The sequence below is a fragment of the Biomphalaria glabrata genome, chromosome 8 (assembly GCF_947242115.1).
Source record: "Biomphalaria glabrata chromosome 8, xgBioGlab47.1, whole genome shotgun sequence".
Taxonomy (NCBI): Eukaryota; Metazoa; Mollusca; class Gastropoda; family Planorbidae; genus Biomphalaria; species Biomphalaria glabrata.
In genome coordinates this window covers 10,318,365-10,341,977 of record NC_074718.1, presented here as the reverse complement: position 1 = coordinate 10,341,977, position 23,613 = coordinate 10,318,365, and the positions used below count along the sequence as shown (strand labels likewise).

Genomic DNA, 23,613 nt, shown 5'->3' with positions numbered 1-23,613 from the left:
CCCCCGGCAGTCTGTGCATTTGCACTTAAATGCAGTATAACCGGTGATACTGGCATTGCGTTTGCCAGTTAGTGTCTCTTGTAGTAAAGCCACGTCTATTGCCCTCTCGTGGAGGAGTTTTGAGAGCTCTAACACCTTTGGGATGACCCCGCAGATGTTGATTTGTAAGATCAGGAGGGACCTAGTGTTTATGGGCTTAGTCCCTGGAGTGGGTTGGATCCCACTAGTGTCAATTTGGGTTGTTTGGGGGCCGGAGGCTCCCGTCACTATTTCGCTTCCAGTCGTATTTGCCTGCGGTGTATCTAGGTCCGCAGGAGGTTGTGGCAGACTTCCATCAACCTTATTCGAATCGGACCTCCGAAGGAGGTACGAATGCAGTGTTCGTTGAGAAGAGGACTTAGGTGGAGGAATTTTAGCTGACTTTTCACGACCTGACAAATTCCCCCTCATCGAGGTCGCGGGGCGACTAGTAGCTGACTTTTCGTGTCCAGGCCTGACGCCCACTACCCGGCGCACGGAGCCTGTTCGGGTCTGCTCGTGCCCGCTTTTTACTGTGTCTGTGTCAATCATGGTTGTATGGTTAAGGCCGTTGGCGGCCTTAGTTACTGCTCTAATGCAGCAGCGTGCATGGCCTATACTTATGTCGCCACTAAGGGCAAGGCAGAGACCTGCCCAAGCAATCACCGCCACAGATTGGCATATAAGTTTCCTGCAAGGCAGGAGTGGGGTGGCACGCGTTTCTCGATATTCCCAGTGTCAGAGTCGCCATTGGTCGCGGCGGATTCCTCCACTAGCGCGCCAGGGAACGGGCTAGTTAGAGCCTAGCTCGTGGGCGCCGACCGGTCCGCCCGACGCAGCCCGCTAAGGCCGCGCCAGTCAGTCCAGTCTTTGCCCAAAGTGAGACCCGCGAATCAGCCGGGTCCCAGGAGAACCCGACCAACCCTCGAGTTGGTGTCCAGCGCTATCCGCTTTTCGGAGATTCCGTTAGGTCTCTTACTCACCGTTGCCCCGGGGCCCCACAGGGGGGGGGGCTGGACATAACCCCTTTGAGTTCCTTTTACACTTGCCGGCTGCTCATTCATCAGCGGCAAGCAACCAGTACCCTTGGCCACTCCCAAAGAGCGGAGTGTTCACGCGGCGACCACGATGAGGTGGTACTGGAACGCCGCGCCTTAAACCACCAGATCTCGTCATAATAGAAAATCCAAAGTCTTTTTTTTTTCAGTCTCCAAAAATGAAATCAGCTCGGCCTTGAGTTGGACGACACGCTTTAACACTTTTCCCCTGGAGAGCCAACGAACGTTGGTGTGATACAGGAGACATTTGTAGTCTGAATTCATTGCTTCACAGAGCTGAGAGAAAAGTCGGGATGCAAGCGGTCGAGATTTGATGAAGTTTACAACTTCAATCAAGTGATCCAGAACAGACATCAAATCTTTCGGTAAAGATTTGAAGGCAAGAGCTTCTCTGTGGATCATCCAGTGAACAACTAATACATTTGGATTTTCTTGACGCACAAGAGTGACGAACCCTTTTCTATTTCCCTGCATGGAAGGACAGCCATCGGTGCAAACGCTGACACAGTTTTTCCACTGTAGTTTGAAGAGCAAAATGTTTTCGTTCACCACTTTGAAAATATCTTCGTCTTTGGTCGTATTTGGTAAGTCTTTGCAAAATAAGAATTTGTTGACACATTTTTCATCCTTTATGAACCGAATAAAAGCTAGCAGCTGGGCTTTGCCACTAACATCAGTGGATTCATCAACTTGAAGAGACCACAGCAGAGACACTTCATCGTCAGTAACTTCAAAGTGTTCGCAGATTTGATCTTGTAAATCTGACAATAAGTCTTCAATTCTGCGCGAGATAGTATCATTTGACAAAGGAACTTTTTTAACTTTTTCGGAAGCATTGGGTCCAAGGATAGTTTCAACAACTATTGCTAAAGCTGGTCCAATGACTGATTCAGCCTCTGTGTGGGCTTTCTTGCGTTTTGCTAATAACTGAGAAACCTTATAACTTACAATCAATCCCTTTTCTGGCAGCTTTAGGGACTTCGTAAGTTTTTTAGCTTGTTTATTTTGTTGGGCGTTGATGTTTCCAAGTATTTCTTCGGTTGCGCTTTTACAGCTGGATATTTTGTTTCCAAGTATCTCTTTAATTTGCTTGAAACAAGCGCCTCATTCGATAGAGTTGCATTGCAGATCAGACAGAATGGCAATGGAGCATCTTCAGGCCCCGAAGATATGAAACCCTATCCGATGTAATCTTCTTTGTACCTTCGTTTGGTTCATTGCTTTTCATTTAACACTTTCGCAGTTTCATTCTTGCTAATGTATTTCTCCATGGATAACAATGAATAAGGCTTATTGATAATTTGTTATTATTAGCATACATCTAACAAATTTACATGAAACACATCGCTTATTATTATCGTTACCAATTCAAGAACTGCTGTGCGTCTGCTAAGGCGGCCAACTTTTAGTCATTATAATAATATATGTATAGTGTACTATTTCATAACCTGAATAGCTATCAGCCCTTTCCGTCATAATGGAGCGCTCCACTACTATTACTGGTCGTTGCAAGTTGGGATGTCATCGCAACGTAAAATAAAAATTTAATAGTAGGCAGACCTGTGTAACACTGCACGTGTTGTGGCGTTCTGAAAACACCCGCGGCACACCTGCAAATCTTCGACGGCACACTAGTGTGCCGAGGCACACAGCTTGAGAAACACTGCTCTATCAGATGTGGTAAAGCATGGATTTTAAATCCACGGATCGCAGTCTGTAGCCAGGCTGAGACACTGTGCAATTCGGTCCCACGAAACGTGTGTTCACAGTGGCATAGAAGCCAAACACTACTCCCAGGAGTGCATTAAAGTCACCAACCTTTACCTACAGTGCATACAAGCAACAAAACTTCTACCTACACAGTGCATACAAACCACACACTTTTACCTGCAGTGCGAAACAAGCAACAAACTTCTATATTCAATGCCTACAAGCCACAATCCTCTACCTACAGAATGCATACAAGCCACAGAAACTCAACGACCATTGTAATGGTCTGACCCTTGAGACACTTATGTAGGGAATTTGAATGGTCCCTAATGCCGGAAAAAAGTTGCACTGCGCTGTAGTAGATCTCTGGCAGCATTCAGTGAATCTGGCATCGATTGATTTCATCCATCTCCTCCCATTCTTTAACTATTGATCTTAATGTCAATCCATTGAACTGAACACGGTGAACTGATGAACTGATTGATTGACTTGACAGAGTGATTGGCATTGATTTGAGTGTTACCTTAGTGAAAAAAAGAAGATTAATACTGCAGTGTAAATAGATTGAGTTGGTGTACATTGAAATGCTTAAACAACATCAGAAATAGTCATAGGTCTATGTGGGGATCAGCAGGATGATAGTACTTTGTCTGGTTTGACAAGTTGATAATACTTTGTCTGGTTTGACAAGTTGATAATACTTTGTCTGGTTTGACAAGTTGATAATACTTTGTCTGGTTTGACAAGTTGATAATACTTTGTCTGGTTTGACAAGATGATAATACTTTGTCTGGTTTGACAAGTTGATAATACTTTGTCTGGTTTGACAAGTTGATAATACTTTGTCTGGTTTGACAAGTTGATAATAGTTTGTCTGGTTTGACAAGCTGATAATACTTTGTCTGGTTTGACAAGTTGATAATACTTTGTCTGGTTTGACAAGTTGATAATACTTTGTCTGGTTTGACAAGTTGATAATACTTTGTCTGGTTTGACAAGTTGATAATACTTTGTCTGGTTTGACAAGTTGATAATAGTTTATCTGGTTTGACAAGTTGATAATACTTTGTCTAGTTTGACAAGTTGATAATACTTTGTCTGGTTTGACAAGTTGATAATACTTTGTTTGGTTTGACAAGATGATAATACTTTGTCTGGTTTGACAAGTTGATAATACTTTGTCTGGTTTGACAAGCTGATAATACTTTGTCTGGTTTGACAAGTTGATAATAGTTTGTCTGGTTTGACAAGCTGATAATAGTTTGTCTGGTTTGACAAGTTGATAATAGTTTGTCTGGTTTGACAAGTTGATAATACTTTGTCTGGTTTGACAAGTTGATAATAGTTTGTCTGGTTTGACAAGTTGATAATACTTTGTCTGGTTTGACAAGTTGATAATAGTTTGTCTGGTTTGACAAGTTGATAATACTTTGTCTGGTTTGACAAGTTGATAATAGTTTGTCTGGTTTGACAAGTTGATAATACTTTGTCTGGTTTGACAAGTTGATAATAGTTTGTCTGGTTTGACAAGTTGATAATACTTTGTCTGGTTTGACAAGTTGATAATACTTTGGTTAAACAAGACGATAGTACTTTGTGTGGTTAGACAAGTATTACGTGTGTAGGTGTGATTTGACATTATGGTAGTAAGCCTACATTTGTTTGGTTAGTCAAAATGGTAGTACTTTTTTGTGGTTCGGCAAGATTGTATTAATTTGTGTGGCTAGTCATGATGGTGTCACAGTCTTAGTTGACATTGCATGATCTAAAGCTCACGTCATGTTAAGAGTTTAAAAGACACGTGGAATTCCTGATGTAGAAAACAGGAAGTAGAATGAAAAGTTGACTTGGAGTTCAGTCAAGTCAAGTCAGTAAGGTCTTGCTCCCGGTACAGGAAGGTTGGACGTTTCCTCCTGGACTGGTGGATATGTATGCATATAGCATGAGAGTCGAAGGACTAGTCATTGTTGATTAATAATATTTGAGAGTTGATTTCATTATGTGCTTATTGAATATTAAGGTATTATTCGTATTTCAATGGATATCTATAGTTGAAGCTCCTGTGTCACTAGTAGTAATTGTTCTTATTGTTACCCGCTGAGATGCGGACGTGATTTGTTGTTAACGTATTGGATACTTTTGATACCGCTGTTATGCGGATATGATTATTATTTCTTGACTTGTAGCACTAACAAGGAGTGCAGTATATTATTATTATGTTGTAAATAAAGTTGTAACTGCCAGGGCGTCTATGGATTCTATTGTTGCTGTTACTTTGCCATCTGTTTGAAGTATTTCTGTTGTATCTGTTTCGTTCGTGGCCGTCACGTCTGGATTGTCTGTAATTGTTCTGAAAGTTGTTGGTATTGTATTGCTGTCTTCTTTGATAGTTCTGGAAGTTGTAATTATCGTTGTTGGTGTTGTATTGCCTTCTTCTATCATTAGGGCTGTAACTTTGGGTTGCTCTGCTGTTTCTTCTGTTGTCATATTTATTGACCCGATATGTGCCACTTTGATACTGGAAAGTGCTTCTGTTGATTGATCTACATTGGCTCTTTATGTGACCCTTTATGCCGCAGTTAAAGCAGGTTTTATTGTTGCTGTACTTGAATTTACTTGAATTAGTGTTAATGGTGGCAGCTATTTGATGGTCTCTTCTGTCGATGGTGTGATTGGGATGGCTGTCTTTGAATAAATTCAGGTTAGTTATGAGTTCTGTTTCGTTTTTAATTTTCTTCTCTTTCAGGAAAGTGAAAACGTTGTCTGTAACATTCAATAGTACACATACTCAGGTTCCAATATGAATGCGTTCTGTTCAAATGGACTATGAAAAAATAATTTACATATTTTCAAAAATTTGGACACATATGACTTTTTAAAGTGTCATGTGTATTAATACAATCAAAGTTATATGTAGAATATGGCATCAACAGATTCAATAAATTACACTTGTACTGGCTAATGAGTCCTTAACGGTGCTAGTGTTATGTAAAATAGTGTGATAATTATAGTTGTTGACTTATGTGAACAATGTCATTGTTTAGTTATATTACTGATATTTAATGATTTTGTGATGGTGTTGTATCCTATTGTATAATAAACAAAATTGTATGTTGTGCTGCCATATGTGTAGCTTGCTAACTACTAGTGTCATGTGTGTTTCCAGTTCTAATGTTACTGTTTCGTGGTGCGTTGTCCAGCCCGTTTGTAAGTAATGGATAGGAATTATTTTCTGGAGTTGAGTTCATGAATGCTACATGTTCGTGCTGATAACGCGAATGTCGTGGGTTCGGTCCCCATACTGGCCACCAAAAATGTCAATGAATGACATGACGAATACCAGAGACTGATTGAATGGTGTAATACTGGGTTCTTACTTCCTGAAGTGCTCTAGACACGTGACGAGACAAACACTATACGACTGACTCAAGTCCGTTCAGCAGACAACATGAAGATTTTATTTACAACATAATAATAATATACTGCACTCCTTGTTAGTGCTACAAGTCAAGAAATAATAATCATATCCGCATAACAGCGGTATCAAAAGTATCCAATACGTTAACAACAAATCACGTCCGCATCTCAGCGGGTAACAATAAGAACAATTACTACTAGTGACACAGGAGCTTCAACTATAGATATCCATTGAAATACGAATAATACCTTAATATTCAATAAGCACATAATGAAATCAACTCTCAAATATTATTAATCAACAATGACTAGTCCTTCGACTCTCATGCTATATGCATACATATCCACCAGTCCAGGAGGGAACGTCCAACCTTCCTGTACCGGGAGCAAGACCTTACTGACTTGACTTGACTGAACTCCAAGTCAACTTTTCATTCTACTTCCTGTTTTCTACATCAGGAATTCCACGTGTCTTTTAAACTCTTAACATGACGTGAGCTTTAGATCATGCAATGTCAACTAAGACTGTGACAGATGGTAGTGCTTTAGACTATAGACAGTATATTAGTACTTTGTGTGGTTAGACAAGATAGTAGTACTTTGTGTGGTTAGACAAGATGATAGTACTTTGTGTGGTTAGGCAGGATGGTAGTACTTTGTGTGGTTAGACAAGATAGTAGTACTTTGTGTGGTTAGACAAGATGGTAGTACTTTGTGTGGTTAGGCAGGATGGTAGTACTTTGTGTGGTTAGACAAGATGGTAGTACTTTGTGTGGTTAGACAAGATGGTAGTACTTTGTGTGGTTGGACAAGAAAATAAGATAAGTTCAACAAGGTACCATCACACCATTATGAGTTAAAAAAAAAATTCCCGAAAACCTGTACTGAAGTATGGTTTAAACTGTTTCTGATTGTTTAACAGATTTATCAGCTTCCATTGAGTCCAGCTCAGTGTCAACAACTGACATGTTATTTTCAACGGATTATATCACTGACACGTTAACGACCACCACGACTCTCTATCCTGATACGGTCAGCACAACAGGGGATACCTGGTCTACAGACTATTCCACCCTGCAAATTAGCATTTCGGGCGCTATCACTGACCAGCCAGCAATAAGTGGCGTTTCCTTGACTGCAGGATATACCAGTCCTCAAATTAGCGTTATTGGTTCTATCACTGACCACCTAAATAGTGATTACAGAACAACTGACCATCTTGATATCAACTGGACAAGTGGCGTTTCTTTGACAGCGGGCTATATCACTCCTCAAATAAGCGTCACTGGCTCTATCACTGACCAGCCAGCAACCGATTACAAAACAACTGACCATTTTGATATCAACTGGACAAGTAGCGTTTCTCTGACTGCGGGCTATACCACTCCTCAAATAAGCGTTACTGGCTCTATAACTGAGCAACCAAGTAATGATTACAGGACAACTGACCACCTTGATATCAATTGGACAAGTCGTGTTTCCATGACTGCAGACTATTCGACCCCTCAAATAAGCGTTACTGGCTCTATCACTGAGCAACCAAGTAATGATTACAGGACAACTGACCACCTTGATATCAATTGGACAAGTCGTGTTTCCATGACTGCAGACTATTCGACCCCTCAAATAAGCGTTACTGGCTCTATCACTGATCAACCAACAAGTGATTACAAAACGACTAACAATCCTGATACCTATTGGTCAAGTGACATTTCTTTGACTGCAGTCTATACCACACCTCAAATAAGTTTTACGGGCTCTTTGACTGACCAGTCAACAGCTGACTACATAACATCTGACCACTCTAATAGCAACTGGGCAACGGACGTGTCATCGACTGCAGACTATATCACACCCAGCTCCCAAGTGGACATTACCACACCCACGGCATCTACAGCTCCAGATTGGCGCAGGACTGTTATATTTATCCAAAAACAGACTAGCCCTGGACAGGATGTGTTCATTCGAGGAGGAATCCACCAGTCCCGATTCTCTGGAGCTAAAGGTAAATACATCTGTAACACTTTTACTTTGAAGTTGTAGCTTAAATGACAGAAATTATTGATCAAAAAAGTTACTTATTGTTAGATAAGTGCAAACAGTATTTAAAACAAACAAAAAAAAAAAAACAACATTAAAAATACTTTTTTAAAAAAAAAGGCAATGCCTCCTAAATACAACTTATAGAGCTTTTGTTTTTCTCTTAATAACTAATGAAAGAATCGTGATTAAGCGAATGTAGGCCTATAAACCCAGATCTACTACTGTTAATAGTGTTCCAAAGATAGGCCTTTACATCTAGACTTAGAAGACTATGCGCACAATTTTCATGAACATTAATTGAACCAATAATGCCTTACATTAGGAAATTCCCGATCGCGATAGTCTTTTCAAGAATGCAATAGTCCTTTCAAAACAGATGTTGAATCGAGATCTAAATCTATTTCTCTAGCCGAATGGACCTCATTCACCAATCGTAAACAAACATCATTTAGCCACGTGAAAATATTGATAAAACACTAAAAAAAAACCTGTCACATGACAGCCTGTTTGTATTACGTAATTTGTATAGAAGAGATGGAGAATCACGTGGCTAAATGTTGTTTGATCCGATTCGATCTGATTCGATGCGCTCAAATCTAATTTTATTTGAACATAAAGTAGGAATTGATTCTATAAACTATTTTCTATATATATATATAAATATTTTGCTTCTTTTATATAAGCCTTAAAAAAGATATTTTCTGTGTATCAAGCTCTCTGTGTTTTGTAATTCTTTAAGAGCTATGTGTTGACCGTGTTTTTCTTCGTTCAAGTCTCCTGTGCTCTCTGTAAAGTCACAAATACATTTTCTGTTCTTTTTTATTTCTCTCGCAGCATGTGAGACCCCCGACTACGAACACAACGCTTGCGTCATACCAATAAGACACAGGGTGCTGGGCATAAGGGAGCCGACCCCAGCGCGCGACGCTTGGTCACAGGGAGACAACTATTTAGACTGGTTTGGACCCGAGCCCAACCAAGGAAAGCATGGATCCCAGGTGATTTAAATAGTTGATGTATTGCTAATTAATATAATGAGAGATGGAAGGAGAGGGAGAAAGAGAGATAGAAAGAAGAGAGAGAGAGATTGAAAGAGCAGATAGAGAGAGAAAGAGAAAAAGAGAAAGAAGAGAAAGATAGCAAGAGACAGAAATGGATAGAAAAAGATAAAGAGATAGATAGAGAGATAGTGAGAGATATAGAGAGAGAAAGAAAGAGGGAGAGAAAGAGAAGGAGAGAGAAAGAAAGCAAGAGAAAGAGAGCACGAGAAAGAGAGAGAGAGAGAGATACCCAGGGACAATGAGAGAGACAGAGACATATAAAGAAAAGAAAAATGTGAACAAAAAGATTTTAGAAGAAAAGGGGAGGAACATTTGGACAGTGGGATGAAGAGAGAGAGAGAGAGAGAGAGAGAGAGAGAGGAAGGGAGGTCAGGAGGTGAGGATTAAGATGAAAAGAGGAACAGAGAGGGAATAAATAATTAAAGGAGGACGAGGATTTAATATTGACGAAATGAAGCTTGAGAGCTTTATATTTCTCGAATAGTTGTATCGAGTCTAGCGACTATTTCATTTTTTTTTTAAAGTAAATAATTACACAGTAATACGCAAAAAGATAAAACAATTTTTAAATTAATAATAAAAAAAAAAATTCAAAGATCAACTCTTAAATGTGCATCTGGCAAACTATAAGGTCATGTAAAAGACAATGTGTAGCCTTCTTTGAAACTATATTCTCCCAATATATTTACTTCTCAGGATGTTTCGTTAACATTCTAAATCTGTCCTCTATTAGTTTCTTGAATAAATATCTAACATCTATGACGCTAAAGTGTAGAGTTACTTACCCATCATGTCTTATTTCAGCCTGCACAAGGCACGCCAGCACAGTGGACGTCCAGTAACCCGAATGGGAAATATTACGACTCTTTAAACACGTAAGTGTCTTTTAAGTATCTTAGCTGAGAACTAGAAAGTACAGAAGACGTTTCTCTAAAGTACATTTCTCTTAAGTACGTTTCTCTAAAGTACATTTCTCTTAAGTACGTTTCTCTAAAGTACGTTTCTCTAAAGTACGTTTCTCTAAAGTACGTTTCTATAAAGTACGTTTCTATAAAGTACGTTTCTCTAAAGCAATCGAAAAAGAGATTCTTGTTCTGGTTGTTCACATTGTCCAATTGAAGGACATTTTTCTACCCGAAATCATCTGCGCAGTCGCAGGGCCGGCCTTAGGCATTGGCAAACTAGGTAGCCTTGAAGAAATAGAAAAAAATGTATGCCCAATGTTGCCCGGGCATGCTACCCTGCCTCATAGTGGCACCCGGGTGGAAACGATCGTAGGAGGAAACGATTAGGCTAAAGGGTAGCAAAACAAGACTCCCATGGGGGTGCGAGAGCATCCTCATTGCACTGTGCGGAGTTGTAAAAAAGCTCCCACAACCTTGTCACAATACAGTCGCCGTTCCTCAAGGGGCTGTTACATAAATGGCGTGTCCTGCACGGTTAGCCTGGTATAGAAAAGCAAAATGGCAGGGGTCCCGGTGCACGCGGTCTGGCACCCCGCCAGACAGAACGGTGTACACTGTTCTCATTCAGGACGGTGAAAGGGAGCTCTTGATTACTTTAGCTGGCGAAGAGTTCCAAGAGCTAAAGGCTCAACTCTACCTGACAGTTTCAAGAAGAAATGCCCAATGTTATTGTCGAAGTACACGAGTTTTGTAATAAATTACATAATTTTATTTTTTTCGCTTTTTTAAAAACATTTTCTATTTGGGGCCATTAAGTTCGTTTCGCCTAGGGCGTAGTAGGGCCTCCAGTATTCTAAGGCCCGCCCCTGGCAGTCATTTCTATAATAAGTCATTTTCAATATAGTTTGTCTTTTAAATAGGTACTTTGTGCCCGGTATTTCTATGGGACTTCTAGATAACGTGTGCAACACTGAAGACGTTTTTTTTTTCTCATGATACTCCACAAGAGAATGTTTCACTGGTTACGGTTTTAATGTTCCGAAACATGTATTAGTTTTATTTTACTTTCGAGCGGCCTCAAGCTATAAGTTAGTCGTGTCGAAATAGCTATTATAAAGCATCAATTTTCTTGTAATTCGCGTGAGATCATTATAGAACTAGCCTTCCCAAGCGACTTCTGTACGGGGAGTTGTGTGCAGGAAAGCGCTCCCAAGGAGGCTAATACAAGCGCTATAAAGACATTCTCAAGAGCTCCTTCAAGGAATGCGATATCAACATTCATGGCTGGTAAGCACTAGCTCTCGATCGCTCCTCATGGTGTGAAGCTGTGAAGTGTCGGAGTCAAGAGATAGAAGCAAGGAGTGTGGCCAGGGCGAAAGAGCGCCGAACCAACAAAAAGCTGAGAGAAGAAGCAGGTATATCTGCAACTGACATAATCCACCCATGCCACTTATGCTGCCGGCTCTTTAAAGCGAGGATTGGGCTTTACAGCCATCTTCGAGTCCATAAGAAATGAGAAATGTGCTCATCTTCGACCACGAAGCTATATGCTGTCTATGTTAATGTCGATTTTCTAAACTTTTCTTTCCCCCTTTCCATTTTTGGCTATTTCCCGATTCACTTAAAATACTTCGAATCTATTTATACAGATACAGAAATAAGAAACAAATTCATTTAAATAAGATTAATACATCTGTATTTGATAATTCATTATACACTTAAGAAATTTCTTTTTGTTATACTAATAGCATTATTTTTAGTTATAGTATGCATAGACATATGTAAAGTCGCGTAATGTTGCTGTTTTAAAAGTTTTACCGGTACATAAATACTAGGTATAAAGATGTAACTGATATGCTGCCTTAGTGTTACCGGCTAACCATTACCCTAACCCTGATTTCTCCTAAAGCTATTTTTGGTTATAGGAACAGAGGTTTGGGTTGACAGTTCGTCTTCTCCTAGGTGGGTAGCCAGCGAAGGTTAACAAGCCCCCAACTGACAAAAGCTTACTGATTTAGGTTACTTGTTCAACACAATTCATTAAAGCGAAATAGAAACATGGAGGGCATAATTGTGTCATTAATTATAGGTATGTTCATTATATGGACATCTAGATTTAAAACTTGACTTCAAACATTAAACAGCGCAGTCTAGTGATAGGTAGACTTGTATCTTTTATGTAAACCTGGCGTTTAAGATGCAATTGCAAACAGTTAAATCTAGCCTTAAGTTAGATTGTCACGTCATAACAGCAGATGACTTTACTGAATATGTCTTCCCACAGATACGGCGATCACTACTGGGTTGTCGACGTGGACATGGACTGCTCCAAAACTTACCAAGGATTCTTTGAGTTCAAAGGCGTGCTCTCCAACGGATGGGAGGTGGGCACGAGCCTGGACATGGACTGCACAGGAGACGGAGCGGTTCCCTTCCCCTACCACGCCGGCAACCACATCGGCCGCTGCGGGTTCATCAACGTGTACCACTATGCTAGTGGCCCCTGCGAGATTCACGCCTTTGCCGGTTCCTCACAGGCCGACAACGCTGTCATTGGGTAAAAGTATGAAAGCGTGGAAACACCGAGTGGAACACAGACAGTTCAAGTTAAAGAGTAGATTATCTGTTTATATGGTTGTTCTGTGTACTTGTTAAACTTTAAAACCACTTTGATTTACATTCATAATGGCATGTTCTTCTGTATTAAAAGTACATGAACTGTCTAGCTGTTTATCTCTTTATTATGTTCAACAATGGTCATGCTTGCCTTGAATGTGGCAAAATATGTAGGTCACAGCGCAGCCACGGGAAATACTGCATTCCTCATTAATCTTCGGACTCAAAGACAAGCATTATTATTATTATTATTATTAGTAGTAGTAGTAGTAGTGGTAGTATGGTCAAGCAGATGTTGTTGTTTTTTTGCTCAGCAATCTGTAGAGCTTTTAAGTTTTTGAATTTCATTGCAGCACAAATGAAGATTATAACTTTTAGCAGACAAGAGATGAGTCTATATTCATTGCAGGACGGGGCGAAATTATTGCTACAAGATTGAATTACTGTGTGCAAAGATCGAGCTCTTTCTTGTTATTAAGATAGTTCGAAGAGCCTACCCTTAAACCAGGCAGCAATCCAATACTTTCTTTGTCTATATGAAATGAATTTTTTTTCGGGTTATTTTGTTTAACCAATCAAAAGAAAAACAAGAAATTAAAAGGGAGTTAATGTTACACACAAACTCTTGGGTGGCCCCTGCTGAACAAGTAACATGTTCTGGATTAGCAGGAACTTCCTTTTATTCCTAATTTAGAGGACACCTAAGTGTTTGTCCTTTTTTAAAATAAGTTGTTTAAATATATATGCATTCATTATACATACTTCGCTTTTCATACCATTGGTTCCTATTTTACACGATAACACCTATATCTTCCATATCTTCCTTGAAATTCACCTCTAGCATCTTGTTTCGAAACTTAAGCTTTTTTTCCACTTGACCACAAGCCTTTTGAAACAAATTTTTTAGGTAAATAAGCCCTGACCCCATATATCATACCCTCACACTATATCCTAAATATCCAGTCTCTTCACGAGTCAGTAAATACACTAAAACAAAATATATTCCAAATATTTTATTTTACAGTCATGGCATTTGGTTACATTAAAGGCAAACTATCCAACAATGTCCACAGTAGCCTACATAATGGAAATGCATTGAGGGATTTATTGTTACAAACAGAAAGCAAATATGACGTATTTGGTTTCCGGTAAAGTTTTTTATTTCCGGTGTCCATGTTGCCTAGGTTACATCAACCAACTATAACCCCCTGGTCTTCAATGGCGACAGTAACACGTGGTGGGATCAGGACAGTGTCGATGATGTGGACAACTCCGTTCACAGAGCTAATGTCTTTCTCCAAGATCTTGGCTGAGTTGACCTTCAGGTCTCCATCTGTGAAACAGTCAGAATCAATGTGATCGTAAAAATCAAATAGTTTTAATTAACCGTAATTTAAAACTCTAGGTCATGAAATGATTTTAAAATGTTTACTGGAAGCCTTGAAAATAGATGTTCATATTTTTGTGAGCTTCAATGAAAAGGCTGATGATAACTAACCAGTTAGTAAGCGCGAAATAAATGAATGAATCTTTGTCATATATACATGGCCCAAAAATTTCGGAACGCAATCATAGGTCTGAAATAAAGGGCCATGCGACTTGGCCCTTTGTTGACATCTACGATCTAATCAAGATGGAAAGCTTCTATATATAGCAACGATACAATTAGCACAAACTAAGTTGGAGAATGTTCTCGGGGGAATATCTTATCTCAACGCCTAAGGGGTCCACTCATGACTATTCCTCGAGTTAGGACCTTGAAGCCTTAAACACCGCAAAGTTGACTTCAAACGTTGAATGATTGTATAATTATAAATATGTGTTTCTATCAAAACTACTGCGCTAGGATTGCCTTTTTTTGGGGAAGGGGTGGTTTTGGATGGTGCGATAGCATTAGCACCGGACTAGCCCAACAAAATAGCGTGGACAAAATAGCGCCGACAAAATAGCGCGAACAGCTAGCGCCGACAAAATAGAGCAGAAAAAATGTATTTCAGTCATTTTGAAAGAAATACTTTAGATATCGTAAAATCTGAATAGAGCCAATATTTTTTTGTTTCAATCTTAAAGCATAAATATGCAAACAGTAAGCAAAAATTATAATAAGCTAAAATGAATAATTTCAAAATATATCACTTATTTATATTCCCAAAGTATACTTACAAACAGGCAAAGATGCTTGTCAGATTTACACACACACACACACACACACACACTCACGCAAACTTTCTCTGGCAACCAATATAGTTGTCCTCCCAATACACATACGAATTCCCTATAACATCTGGCCGATCATTATTTAATTCTTCAAAGGCAGTTTTTACATCGGTAGGTGGAACAAATGAAAGGGCTAACAGCATCTTGACAAACATGCCTACATTTTTATCTTCCAGTTATGTAACTGCAATTTTTTATTCAAGACAACGCCAGGATCCATCAGAATTGTGTCCATCTTGTCTGGACCTGCAGCCTACGTATGCTGTTAGTTCTTTGCCTTTGTTGTGACACGGTTACTATGTGTGGTCAACCGTGACACACGGTCAAGTGTTGGGTACGTGGGAGTTAAGTGACTTGCGGGAAGTGACGATTGTATTGTAAACAAGAAGAAGAAAGTCATCTAGTGAAGTTGTTGTGTAGATAATGTTGGCCTTGTATATATGTTATGTTAAAAAGCTTCACAATTAAAAGGCACTTTATACTAAAAGGAACTTGTTTCGTCACAGCTGTTATTTCTTTGCCTTTTTGTGATAAAAATGTTACCATGACGTTGGTTACTTCAAAGGTTCTAGCAAGTTATGCATTTTAAATATTGGTGAAAAAGGGGAATGATATACAATTTAAAGTACTCTCGTTCTCTGCAAATATGGCTTACTTTCAGATCTATTCATATTGAAAAAGATAAAGACATCAACAAAATGATGGCCAGGACATTACATTACTAATAACCCGGTACTTTTACACACATCTTATACAAGTCTGCGCTATTTTGTCTTGCGCTATTTTGTCGGCGCTATATTGTGCGCGCTATTTTGTCGGGTCACTCCCCCCCCCCCCCAAAACATAGTTCTCATTACAATGTATCTTTTATATTAAATGTTTTTAGCCCATGCTTGTTGAAAGGTCTGGTCTTATAAACAAAAAGTAATAAATGAAAAGTTTTTTTTATTTATTTTTATAGGTGTGGCCAATGAATAGGTTTCTCCAGGTGCTATCCACACCCTCACCCAGCCTTGCAGACGTACAACTTTCTTACAGGAGATGAAACTTTCAGGAACTTTCATAAGGAGATACAATTATAACAAAAAAAACATAATATCTGGTGCTTACTGTTTTCTGAATGGACAAAGAGAATATATAACGTGACTGATTCTTGTTATAACATGCTAGACCTATGCTTGAATATTTTCTTTTATAGGTAATAGGTCACAAATATTAAGATCGCTTAACATTTACAGTGACTGCTAGACCTAGTTTATAGGATTACCCTATAAGTGTCATTAGTGTTAGCATTTAAAGCACTTTTTTTTTAAATCGCTAGACGATAACTGTCTAGATTTAGACTCTAATTTTAATTTGATCTCTGACTAACCACCTCGCCCCCCACCCCTAAAAAAAAAATACGCTGATTTTGACAATCTAGTCAGATATACATTTACATGTAGGCCAAGCCAAGTTTTAGTATGTAATCATCACTTCTGACGTAACATAACACGTGACCCGGTGAAAATCTGACTGCATTTAAAGCGCAGAAAAATTCCGTCATAAAAATACCCCGATTACTAATTTATTATTGAAAATCAAATGAATGTGTAAATCAAAACTAATATTATATAAAAAAAATTGCCAAAGCCCTCGGAGTTCCTTTTAGAAATGGTTACTACTTATAGAAGGTCAAAGTGTTCTCACTTGATTCCTGGAGAATCATCAGGTAGTCCTTGTGTTGGTCCCCGGACGGAAGGCTTAAACTGTGGGCCATACCAATGCTGTACAGAGAGTACTGTTTGATCACGTGGTATTTGAGCACCTCTGAAACAGAGAGATCAGCATACATTTCACAACACACGGAGGAAACAGTTTTCTTACCCATTTCAAAAGAATGAAACGAAACTAATCTTAGATTTCGTAGTGTGACACTATTGCAGACGACAGCCATGACCATCAGTTGGTGATTGAACAAAGAAGTGTAGCCAAAATTGGTTCTACTGAGTATCATAACCAATGACTGCTATAAGACTTGAACTGTTTCTGTGGCGATGACTTCAATCAAGGAATCGGGCTCTATTTCCTTTTTCGTTTATGCATACCCTCCAACCCCATTGTAACAAAGCTTAGATCAACTCACTCTGTCTGTCTGTCTGTCTGTCTGTATTTTTGTTTATCCATTCATGTTTTGTTAGGTACAATAAATAATTGTATAAAGTATCAACTTGATTGGAAAATGCGTGAGGGAGAAATAGCGTTAACAATTATTTATGGGGACTAAACGCAACACATTTAGCCATATCTGTGAATACTGATGAATTAGTTTCCCTTGTTGCTAGTAAACAAAATATTGAGCTATCAGTAATTAATTGCCTATTTGGTTACTTTTTAAAATTGATATATGTCTTGTCTATGTCAGTGAATAATTGTGCGATGTTTCAGCTTGATCCGAGTCTGGGTGTGGGAGAAATAACGTGTACACACCTTTTTACCAGACAGACAGACAAGACAGACAGAGTGGCTTTATGCGACCTTTTTTAAAATCTAGGTCCTTGGTTTATTTGAATTTTGTTTTAACCTTCTTCTTCTTCTTAGTTCCCATTGTTATGTTGGAGTGTTCAGATGACTAGACCAATACATGAGATGATCTGCGCAGTGGTTTCCAAATCAGGGAGCTCTCCATACAGTTTTCTTTCTATTGGGGTGTTTTGGGGCCAATGTCTTATACGGGCCTTGTTTTAACCGATTTATAGTATCTTTATGTAAATAATATATAAGTATATATTGGTCAGTATAAGTAATATATATAAGTATATATTAGTGTATCAGTTTGCTCGGCATACGATTTAAGCTATTGACATCTAAAAACTAAAAAACTATTTCAAAGTGGGTGGTACCATATAGCATATCTCTAAACGAATATCCAGCTTAGGCGTGGATATTGTGTCACTAGATTCAATTCTATACACACAATTTAGTACACGCACCTCAAAAGTAGCGAAATGCTCTACTTGTATATCTTATGGTTTCATACCTGCTAAGTCACTTGGGTGGCTACTGAGGTAGTCCAAGACAGGTTGACTGACCTTCTTGAAGGCATCGTTGTTCGGTACAAATATAGTTGTCGAGTGATCATCTAGTAAGAGACAGTGGAAATGCAATTGAAAACATTTCTTTAAATTTGCTTATTCCCTTAGCCAAACGTCTTTTTTAAAACCTAAAGTATTTTTAATCTCTAATTAATACAAAAAAGAAGTGACTCCTTAAAATGTAGAATTCTTTTAATATTTGTTTTATTATGTAGAAATACTTACAATCTAAACTGTAGAAAATATTTCATTGCTGTTAAGTATCACAGAAACCGTTTAGCTACCTATCTCGAGCTGATGTTCTAATGGGCATACGCTGGCAGGACTATATTACAAAATAACTATGTTCTGATAGAGGTCGATGTGGACAGTATAGACGCAATAATTATTATTCAACAGATGTGCTTGGTTGGACACTTATCCCGAATGGGAGACGACCTCTTGCAAAAGGCGATCTTCTTTGGAGAGCTTAACGGAGGACGAAGTAATAGAGGTGCCCCCGCTCTCGGTAAGCGCTATAAAGATAAACTCAGGCGCCATTTTGCCCTTACTTGCATAGAGGAAAGTAGCTGGCAGCAAAGGGGCTCTAATAGAGAAAGCCGGAGAGCTCTCACAAAGGCTAAGGAACATCTGAGACCCAATTAGGTGAAGAAGACGGGAAGAAATCTTAAATTGACCGCTGGTGGACAATGGCTTTGTCTGTACGAGGTGCGGAAGAATATATAGGTCGCAGCTGGGTTTGCGTAGTCACGTAAAACACTGCCGTTATCTTTAATCTTCGGAATCGAAGACAATGTCATTATTATTAAAAACAGTATATGAAACAGCTCCCAGAAAACCCCTCCCTTCATATATATTAAAGAGATCTTCCCCTCCCTTCATATATATTAAAGAGATCTTAGCGCCCTCGACACGCTGTACCTAATTGATTTGATATTTGAACATTTATACACCTGAAAGGCTGCATCCATCACTTACTGGTGAAGAACGTGCTTAGGTTTGCCTGGGCGACCAGACTTTCGAAGGTCGAGATGTCACTTCTGTTGCTTCCAAGTTCGATTATGTTTCCTAAAGGAGGGGACAGCACTCCGTTAATCTCGTGGAGAATCCCGTGCAGAACGCGGACATTTTTCTTTGTGATGTTGACGCCTTCAGCCGTCTGAGTCTGAAACACAGAATTTCCTTAGGTCAGTGATTCCCAAAGCTTATTCCTTAACGGAACACTTCGCACATTCTGAGTATTAAGCGGAACACTTCGCACATTCTGAGTATTAAGCGGAACACTTTACTTATAGAGATGTATCACGTGGTGGCCTACTAGTTAATTGTTCTAGTAGTTCAGGGAACACTGATTCAGGCCTCGCGGAACACTAGGGTGCCAAGGAAAGCAGTTTGGGAAACATCGCCCTAGAATAACATAATAAACGCATAAATAAGGGCACCTGATGACTGTCAGCAGAGAATCTGTGCATAATGGAATGACATTGTAGCAGATGAAGAAAGCTGCTCAGAACCGAGTTCGGTGGAGAGGTGTGGTTGCGGCCCTATGCTTCTCTAGGAGTGCACAGGATTAGGTCAGTAAGTAAAAAAAGTATAAGTTTTATTTCTGTTTAAAAACATTTTTTTTTTTTACGAATGGAGCTAGGGTTAGGGTTAGAAATATAGTTGGCCTTTCTTTTCGGTGTACATACTACGTAATTGTTCATAAGTTACGAATTACAAACAACTTATAACAGTTATTGTGTAATTATAATACTATGGAATTCTATTTCAAAGCTTTACAGCCCCCAGTCAAAAGTAATCTTTATATAGCTTATATACTCAATACATCTGTCTGGGTGGATTCTTATATATTTTTTCCACACTTTACCATTTTCGCATCAAGTAAAAATTGAGAACAACTATTCAGTGTCGGTGACAACACATGAATAAAAAAACAACCAAATAATTAATCAATCATTGGTAATTAAGAAATTAATAATAGAAAATAGAAGATAAACCTTCAAATATATAGAGAGATAGTAGCTATTTTATTTTATATTTAATTAATACATAATTTTTAGAAGATGGTGAAATCAATGGTCTCTAGAAAATGAAAAGAGAGAGAGAGAGAGAGAGAGACTGACAGAGGGAGTGAGAGAGAAATAGACTGACAGAGGGAGTGAGAGAGAAATAGACTGACAGGGAAAGAGAGACAATCATGTTAATGCAACTTCAATACTAGTTAACTTGTGACAAAATGTGTGCATAAGTCGGTTGCTTCCCCTCACGTTTTTCATAATTTTGATGACGCTAGTATTTCGATTGAAGAGACATATATATCAACTATTCTGTATCCTTAAAATCCAATATTGTTCATTTATTGTCATAATAACACCTGTCCCAGGTAAGGCATTACGAAAGTCTAATAGATGATGATACTATTACATTACTTATAAACTTACATGAACAACTGAGTAGGTATTGATTCTGATTGAATGATTGTTAGCAGACGTCAAGACCTTGTCCTGATTGTTGTTGAGATTGAAAGCGCTGTTGAGGATCACGTGATAGCCGATGACGTCTGCCAGCTTGTTGGCGTCTGCCTTGAGTGAGTCAACAGTTCCAGCCGGAAGTTTGCCAAAAGCGGCGTCAGTTGGTGCGAAAACAGTGAAATGGGTAGCTTCCGGTTTTAGATAGAGAAAGCAGACTTTAAACAATCAAGAATCCTAATGTATAGGCTTTAAAATAGCTTTTCTATACAGTAAATTGCGTCATAGTAATGATGTAAGTGGTTAGAGGTTATTAAGCAAAAAAGGTTTAATAAGTGAGATGAGATCATCAATATACGCTAACTACTTACAAGCGTTTAATTGGTCTAGATAGCCAGAAGCCTGCAAAAGGTCAACGAAAATACCAAAGTTCCCTTCTGCTTTCAGTGCGTCCACAAGTTGAGGTCCTGGGAAGAATAAGCAAGAAAGTCACCAGATTAGCATACTCATGATTGAATTTTTAAGCTGTTTTTCAATTGGTACTAGACATTTAGCTATAACCTTCTAATGACAAGATCCATTCTCTACACCAGGGGTTCTCAACCTGTGGGTCGCGACCCCCTTGGGGGTCGATTGACGATTTGCCAGGGGTCGCCTAAGACCATCGAAAACCGCTGCTCTACACCCTTACCCTAATCGTTTTACTGTCAAAAGCGTCGAGGCGGAGGCTCTTCAAACTCTAGGCTTGCAGACCGATTAAACGAGCCGCTCTGTCTGGAAGAGTCCCCAAGTCAATGTTTAAATAAAATTGCTATTTTCAATGTGTCGGACACTTCGGGCGCACAGACTAGAATACATGGCCGAATGCTGAGCAAACCGGGAACCCCTGCCATTTTCTTATAGTTTTTTTTTTACTAATCGTGCAGGACTCGCCAATGATGAAATAGCCCCTTGAGGAATGGCGCATGGATTGTCGACAGGGTCGTGGAGTCTCTCTTACAACTCAGCACTGTGCACTCCCTTAGACACTCCAACAGGAGTCTTATTTACTACCCATGTAGCCCAATCGCTTCATCTAGCGATCGTTTCCACTCCAGTGTCACCTCGAGGCAGGGAAGCGTACCCGGGCCTCCCAAAACTTCATGCGTCGCTCGATCATAACCTCTCTTTAAGAATAATCTATAAAGGCCTATTTATACGCTTTGCTTCTCCTCGTACGAAAACAGGAGTCGTAAAATTGATCTCCGAAAATTTGCCATGCGAAAGAAAATGTATTAGCGAATAATTCAACGTAAAACAATACATGTCTCGTGTTTTCTGTAGTGCAGCATTCTAATTTGTTGATCAGTATTTCCCAAACTGATCTGCAGAACCCTAGTGTTCCGCTCGGCCTGAACAGGCGTTCCACGAACTACTGGAATAATGAACTAAGTAGGCCCCAACGTGAATTCACCTCTCTAAAATGCGGGCAACGTGTTCCGCTTAATACTCATACTTTATAAAGTGTTCCGTTAAGGAAAAAGTTTAGAAAACCCTGTTGTACGTTACATGAAGTGCACATGTTGTGTACTTTAAAAAAAAATATATATTTCACAGAAGTTTGTAACAAAATGTTAACGTAACAATTACTTTCAACAAAAAATATCAGACCTGGAGTTGTCTGTGCAGAACTCAATGAGACGAAAGTGAATATCACTATTAATCTCAACCACAGCATGTTGTAAGATTTAAAAAAAAAACAAAAAAAAAAACAAAACAAATTCAAAGATAGATCTAAGTGAAAGTGATTTCTATGAGACAAAATTATGTCCGAATGCTAAGATTTTAAGTTATACTCTGAAAGTGTTGAAAAATAAAAAAAATTTTGACGTTCACTATGAAAACAAATCTTTTTTGGTAATTTATCTGGTTGACATCACTTTCCATATCTTGAGCTTATCTTGTATCTTTTCGTTTTTGACCTTAGCCCCTGCTAAACTGATTGTAAGAATCAAACTGTTCAAAGTTGTTCTTCCGTTTCTTACGTATATATCTCAATTGAGAAAACTGTGTGTGTGTGTGGGGGGGGGGGGTTGGGGTGGATGGGTGTGTGGGTGGGTGGGTAGGTGGGTGTGTGGGTGGGTGGGTAGGTGTGTGTGTGGGGGTGGGTTGGTAGGTGTGTGTGTGTGTGAAACAAAACAATGAATTAAAAGACTTGTTTTTCCTATCTTTTGTTTCTTTCTAGCACCCTTCCAGCAGATACTATTGACATCAAGATGTTGACGCACTGAAGACAGTGTTTCTCACTTAACTCTTTCTCTCCTAATTGACGATACAAACGTTGGTTTGACTCTCATGAAACTAAATTGATTTTTTGGATTTATAAAAATTATTTTTGAGCATGCATTCTCCTTCAACTTGATACCAAACATAACATTTTCTGAATAAAAAACAAAAACGTTATTGAAGATTCATCGTAACAGAATAGTGAAATATAAATGTGCAAAACGAAGAACACTATCGAAACGTGAAAAATAATAATGGAGAGAAAGAGGTAAAGAAGACGCAAGCGCACTAGTTTAATCTTTTTCTTTTATGGAGTCATATCGGAGGGAAATACATTTTCCAAGCTGTCTTTAGGCGCTCAACTAAAACAACTCGGATCGAGTCTGGATTTGAGCTCGTGCCCCTCTTGATCGGACGCCATGCGGTTTGTGTTACTCAGCCACACATACGATAGGCTTGAAAAAAAAAAGAAGTAAAGGCGTCTGAAAGATTACTCGCATAAACCAACTTCAGAAAATAATTTCCGCAATAAAAAGCTAAATATATCTAGCTTGAAGATTTGCAGACAAGAAATACGCACTATTGGCCATAGAAACAAGGTTACAAAGACAATTTGTGTGGAGACACAAACTCAAAATCAGCCACCGAAGTGGTCCACCCAGGCAGGTAACAATGCAGGTTTCAATGTTTTCAGATAGAACATCAGAATGAAATTCTATCAAAGACTAATAACAGAGAAGAATGGAGAAAGAAGGTTG

At 39.0% G+C, this 23,613-nt stretch overlaps 2 protein-coding genes across 2 annotated transcripts in view; one reads left to right on the top strand and one right to left on the bottom strand.

The window, feature by feature from the left end:
* LOC106071375 (uncharacterized) overlaps nt 1–12,935 on the top strand; it is a 35,102-nt gene extending 22,167 nt beyond the window's left edge. The window contains exons 11-14 of the mRNA XM_056038241.1: nt 7,126–8,208; nt 9,081–9,244; nt 10,112–10,182; nt 12,497–12,935. Of these exons, the coding sequence (XP_055894216.1) occupies nt 7,126–8,208; nt 9,081–9,244; nt 10,112–10,182; nt 12,497–12,773 (1,595 nt within the window). The 3' untranslated portion in view covers nt 12,774–12,935. The remainder of the gene's footprint in view (nt 1–7,125; nt 8,209–9,080; nt 9,245–10,111; nt 10,183–12,496) is intronic.
* An 891-nt stretch (nt 12,936–13,826) lies between these two features.
* Nucleotides 13,827–22,501, bottom strand: LOC106060689 (transforming growth factor-beta-induced protein ig-h3-like). Its single transcript, XM_056037993.1, has 7 exons — nt 22,241–22,501; nt 20,962–21,057; nt 20,564–20,781; nt 19,098–19,284; nt 18,065–18,166; nt 16,735–16,854; nt 13,827–14,161 (listed from the first exon to the last, which is right to left on the bottom strand). Exons 1-7 carry the CDS (start codon nt 22,305–22,307, stop codon nt 14,019–14,021), a joined length of 933 nt encoding a protein of 310 aa, XP_055893968.1. The 5' UTR covers nt 22,308–22,501; the 3' UTR covers nt 13,827–14,018.
* Between the last annotated feature and the right edge of the window lie 1,112 nt (nt 22,502–23,613).

Bases quoted from the DNA above. Each gene is read 5' to 3' on its own strand.
- LOC106060689 (XM_056037993.1), bottom strand. From the start codon at position 22,307: ATGCTGTGGTTGAGATTAATAGTGATATTCACTTTCGTCTCATTGAGT. The intron at 18,167-19,097 runs GTAAGTGATGGA...GTCTCTTACTAG, and splicing joins CCTAAGCACGTTCTTCACCA to ATGATCACTCGACAACTATA. The intron at 16,855-18,064 runs GTATGAAACCAT...TCTCTGTTTCAG, and splicing joins CCACCCAAGTGACTTAGCAG to AGGTGCTCAAATACCACGTG.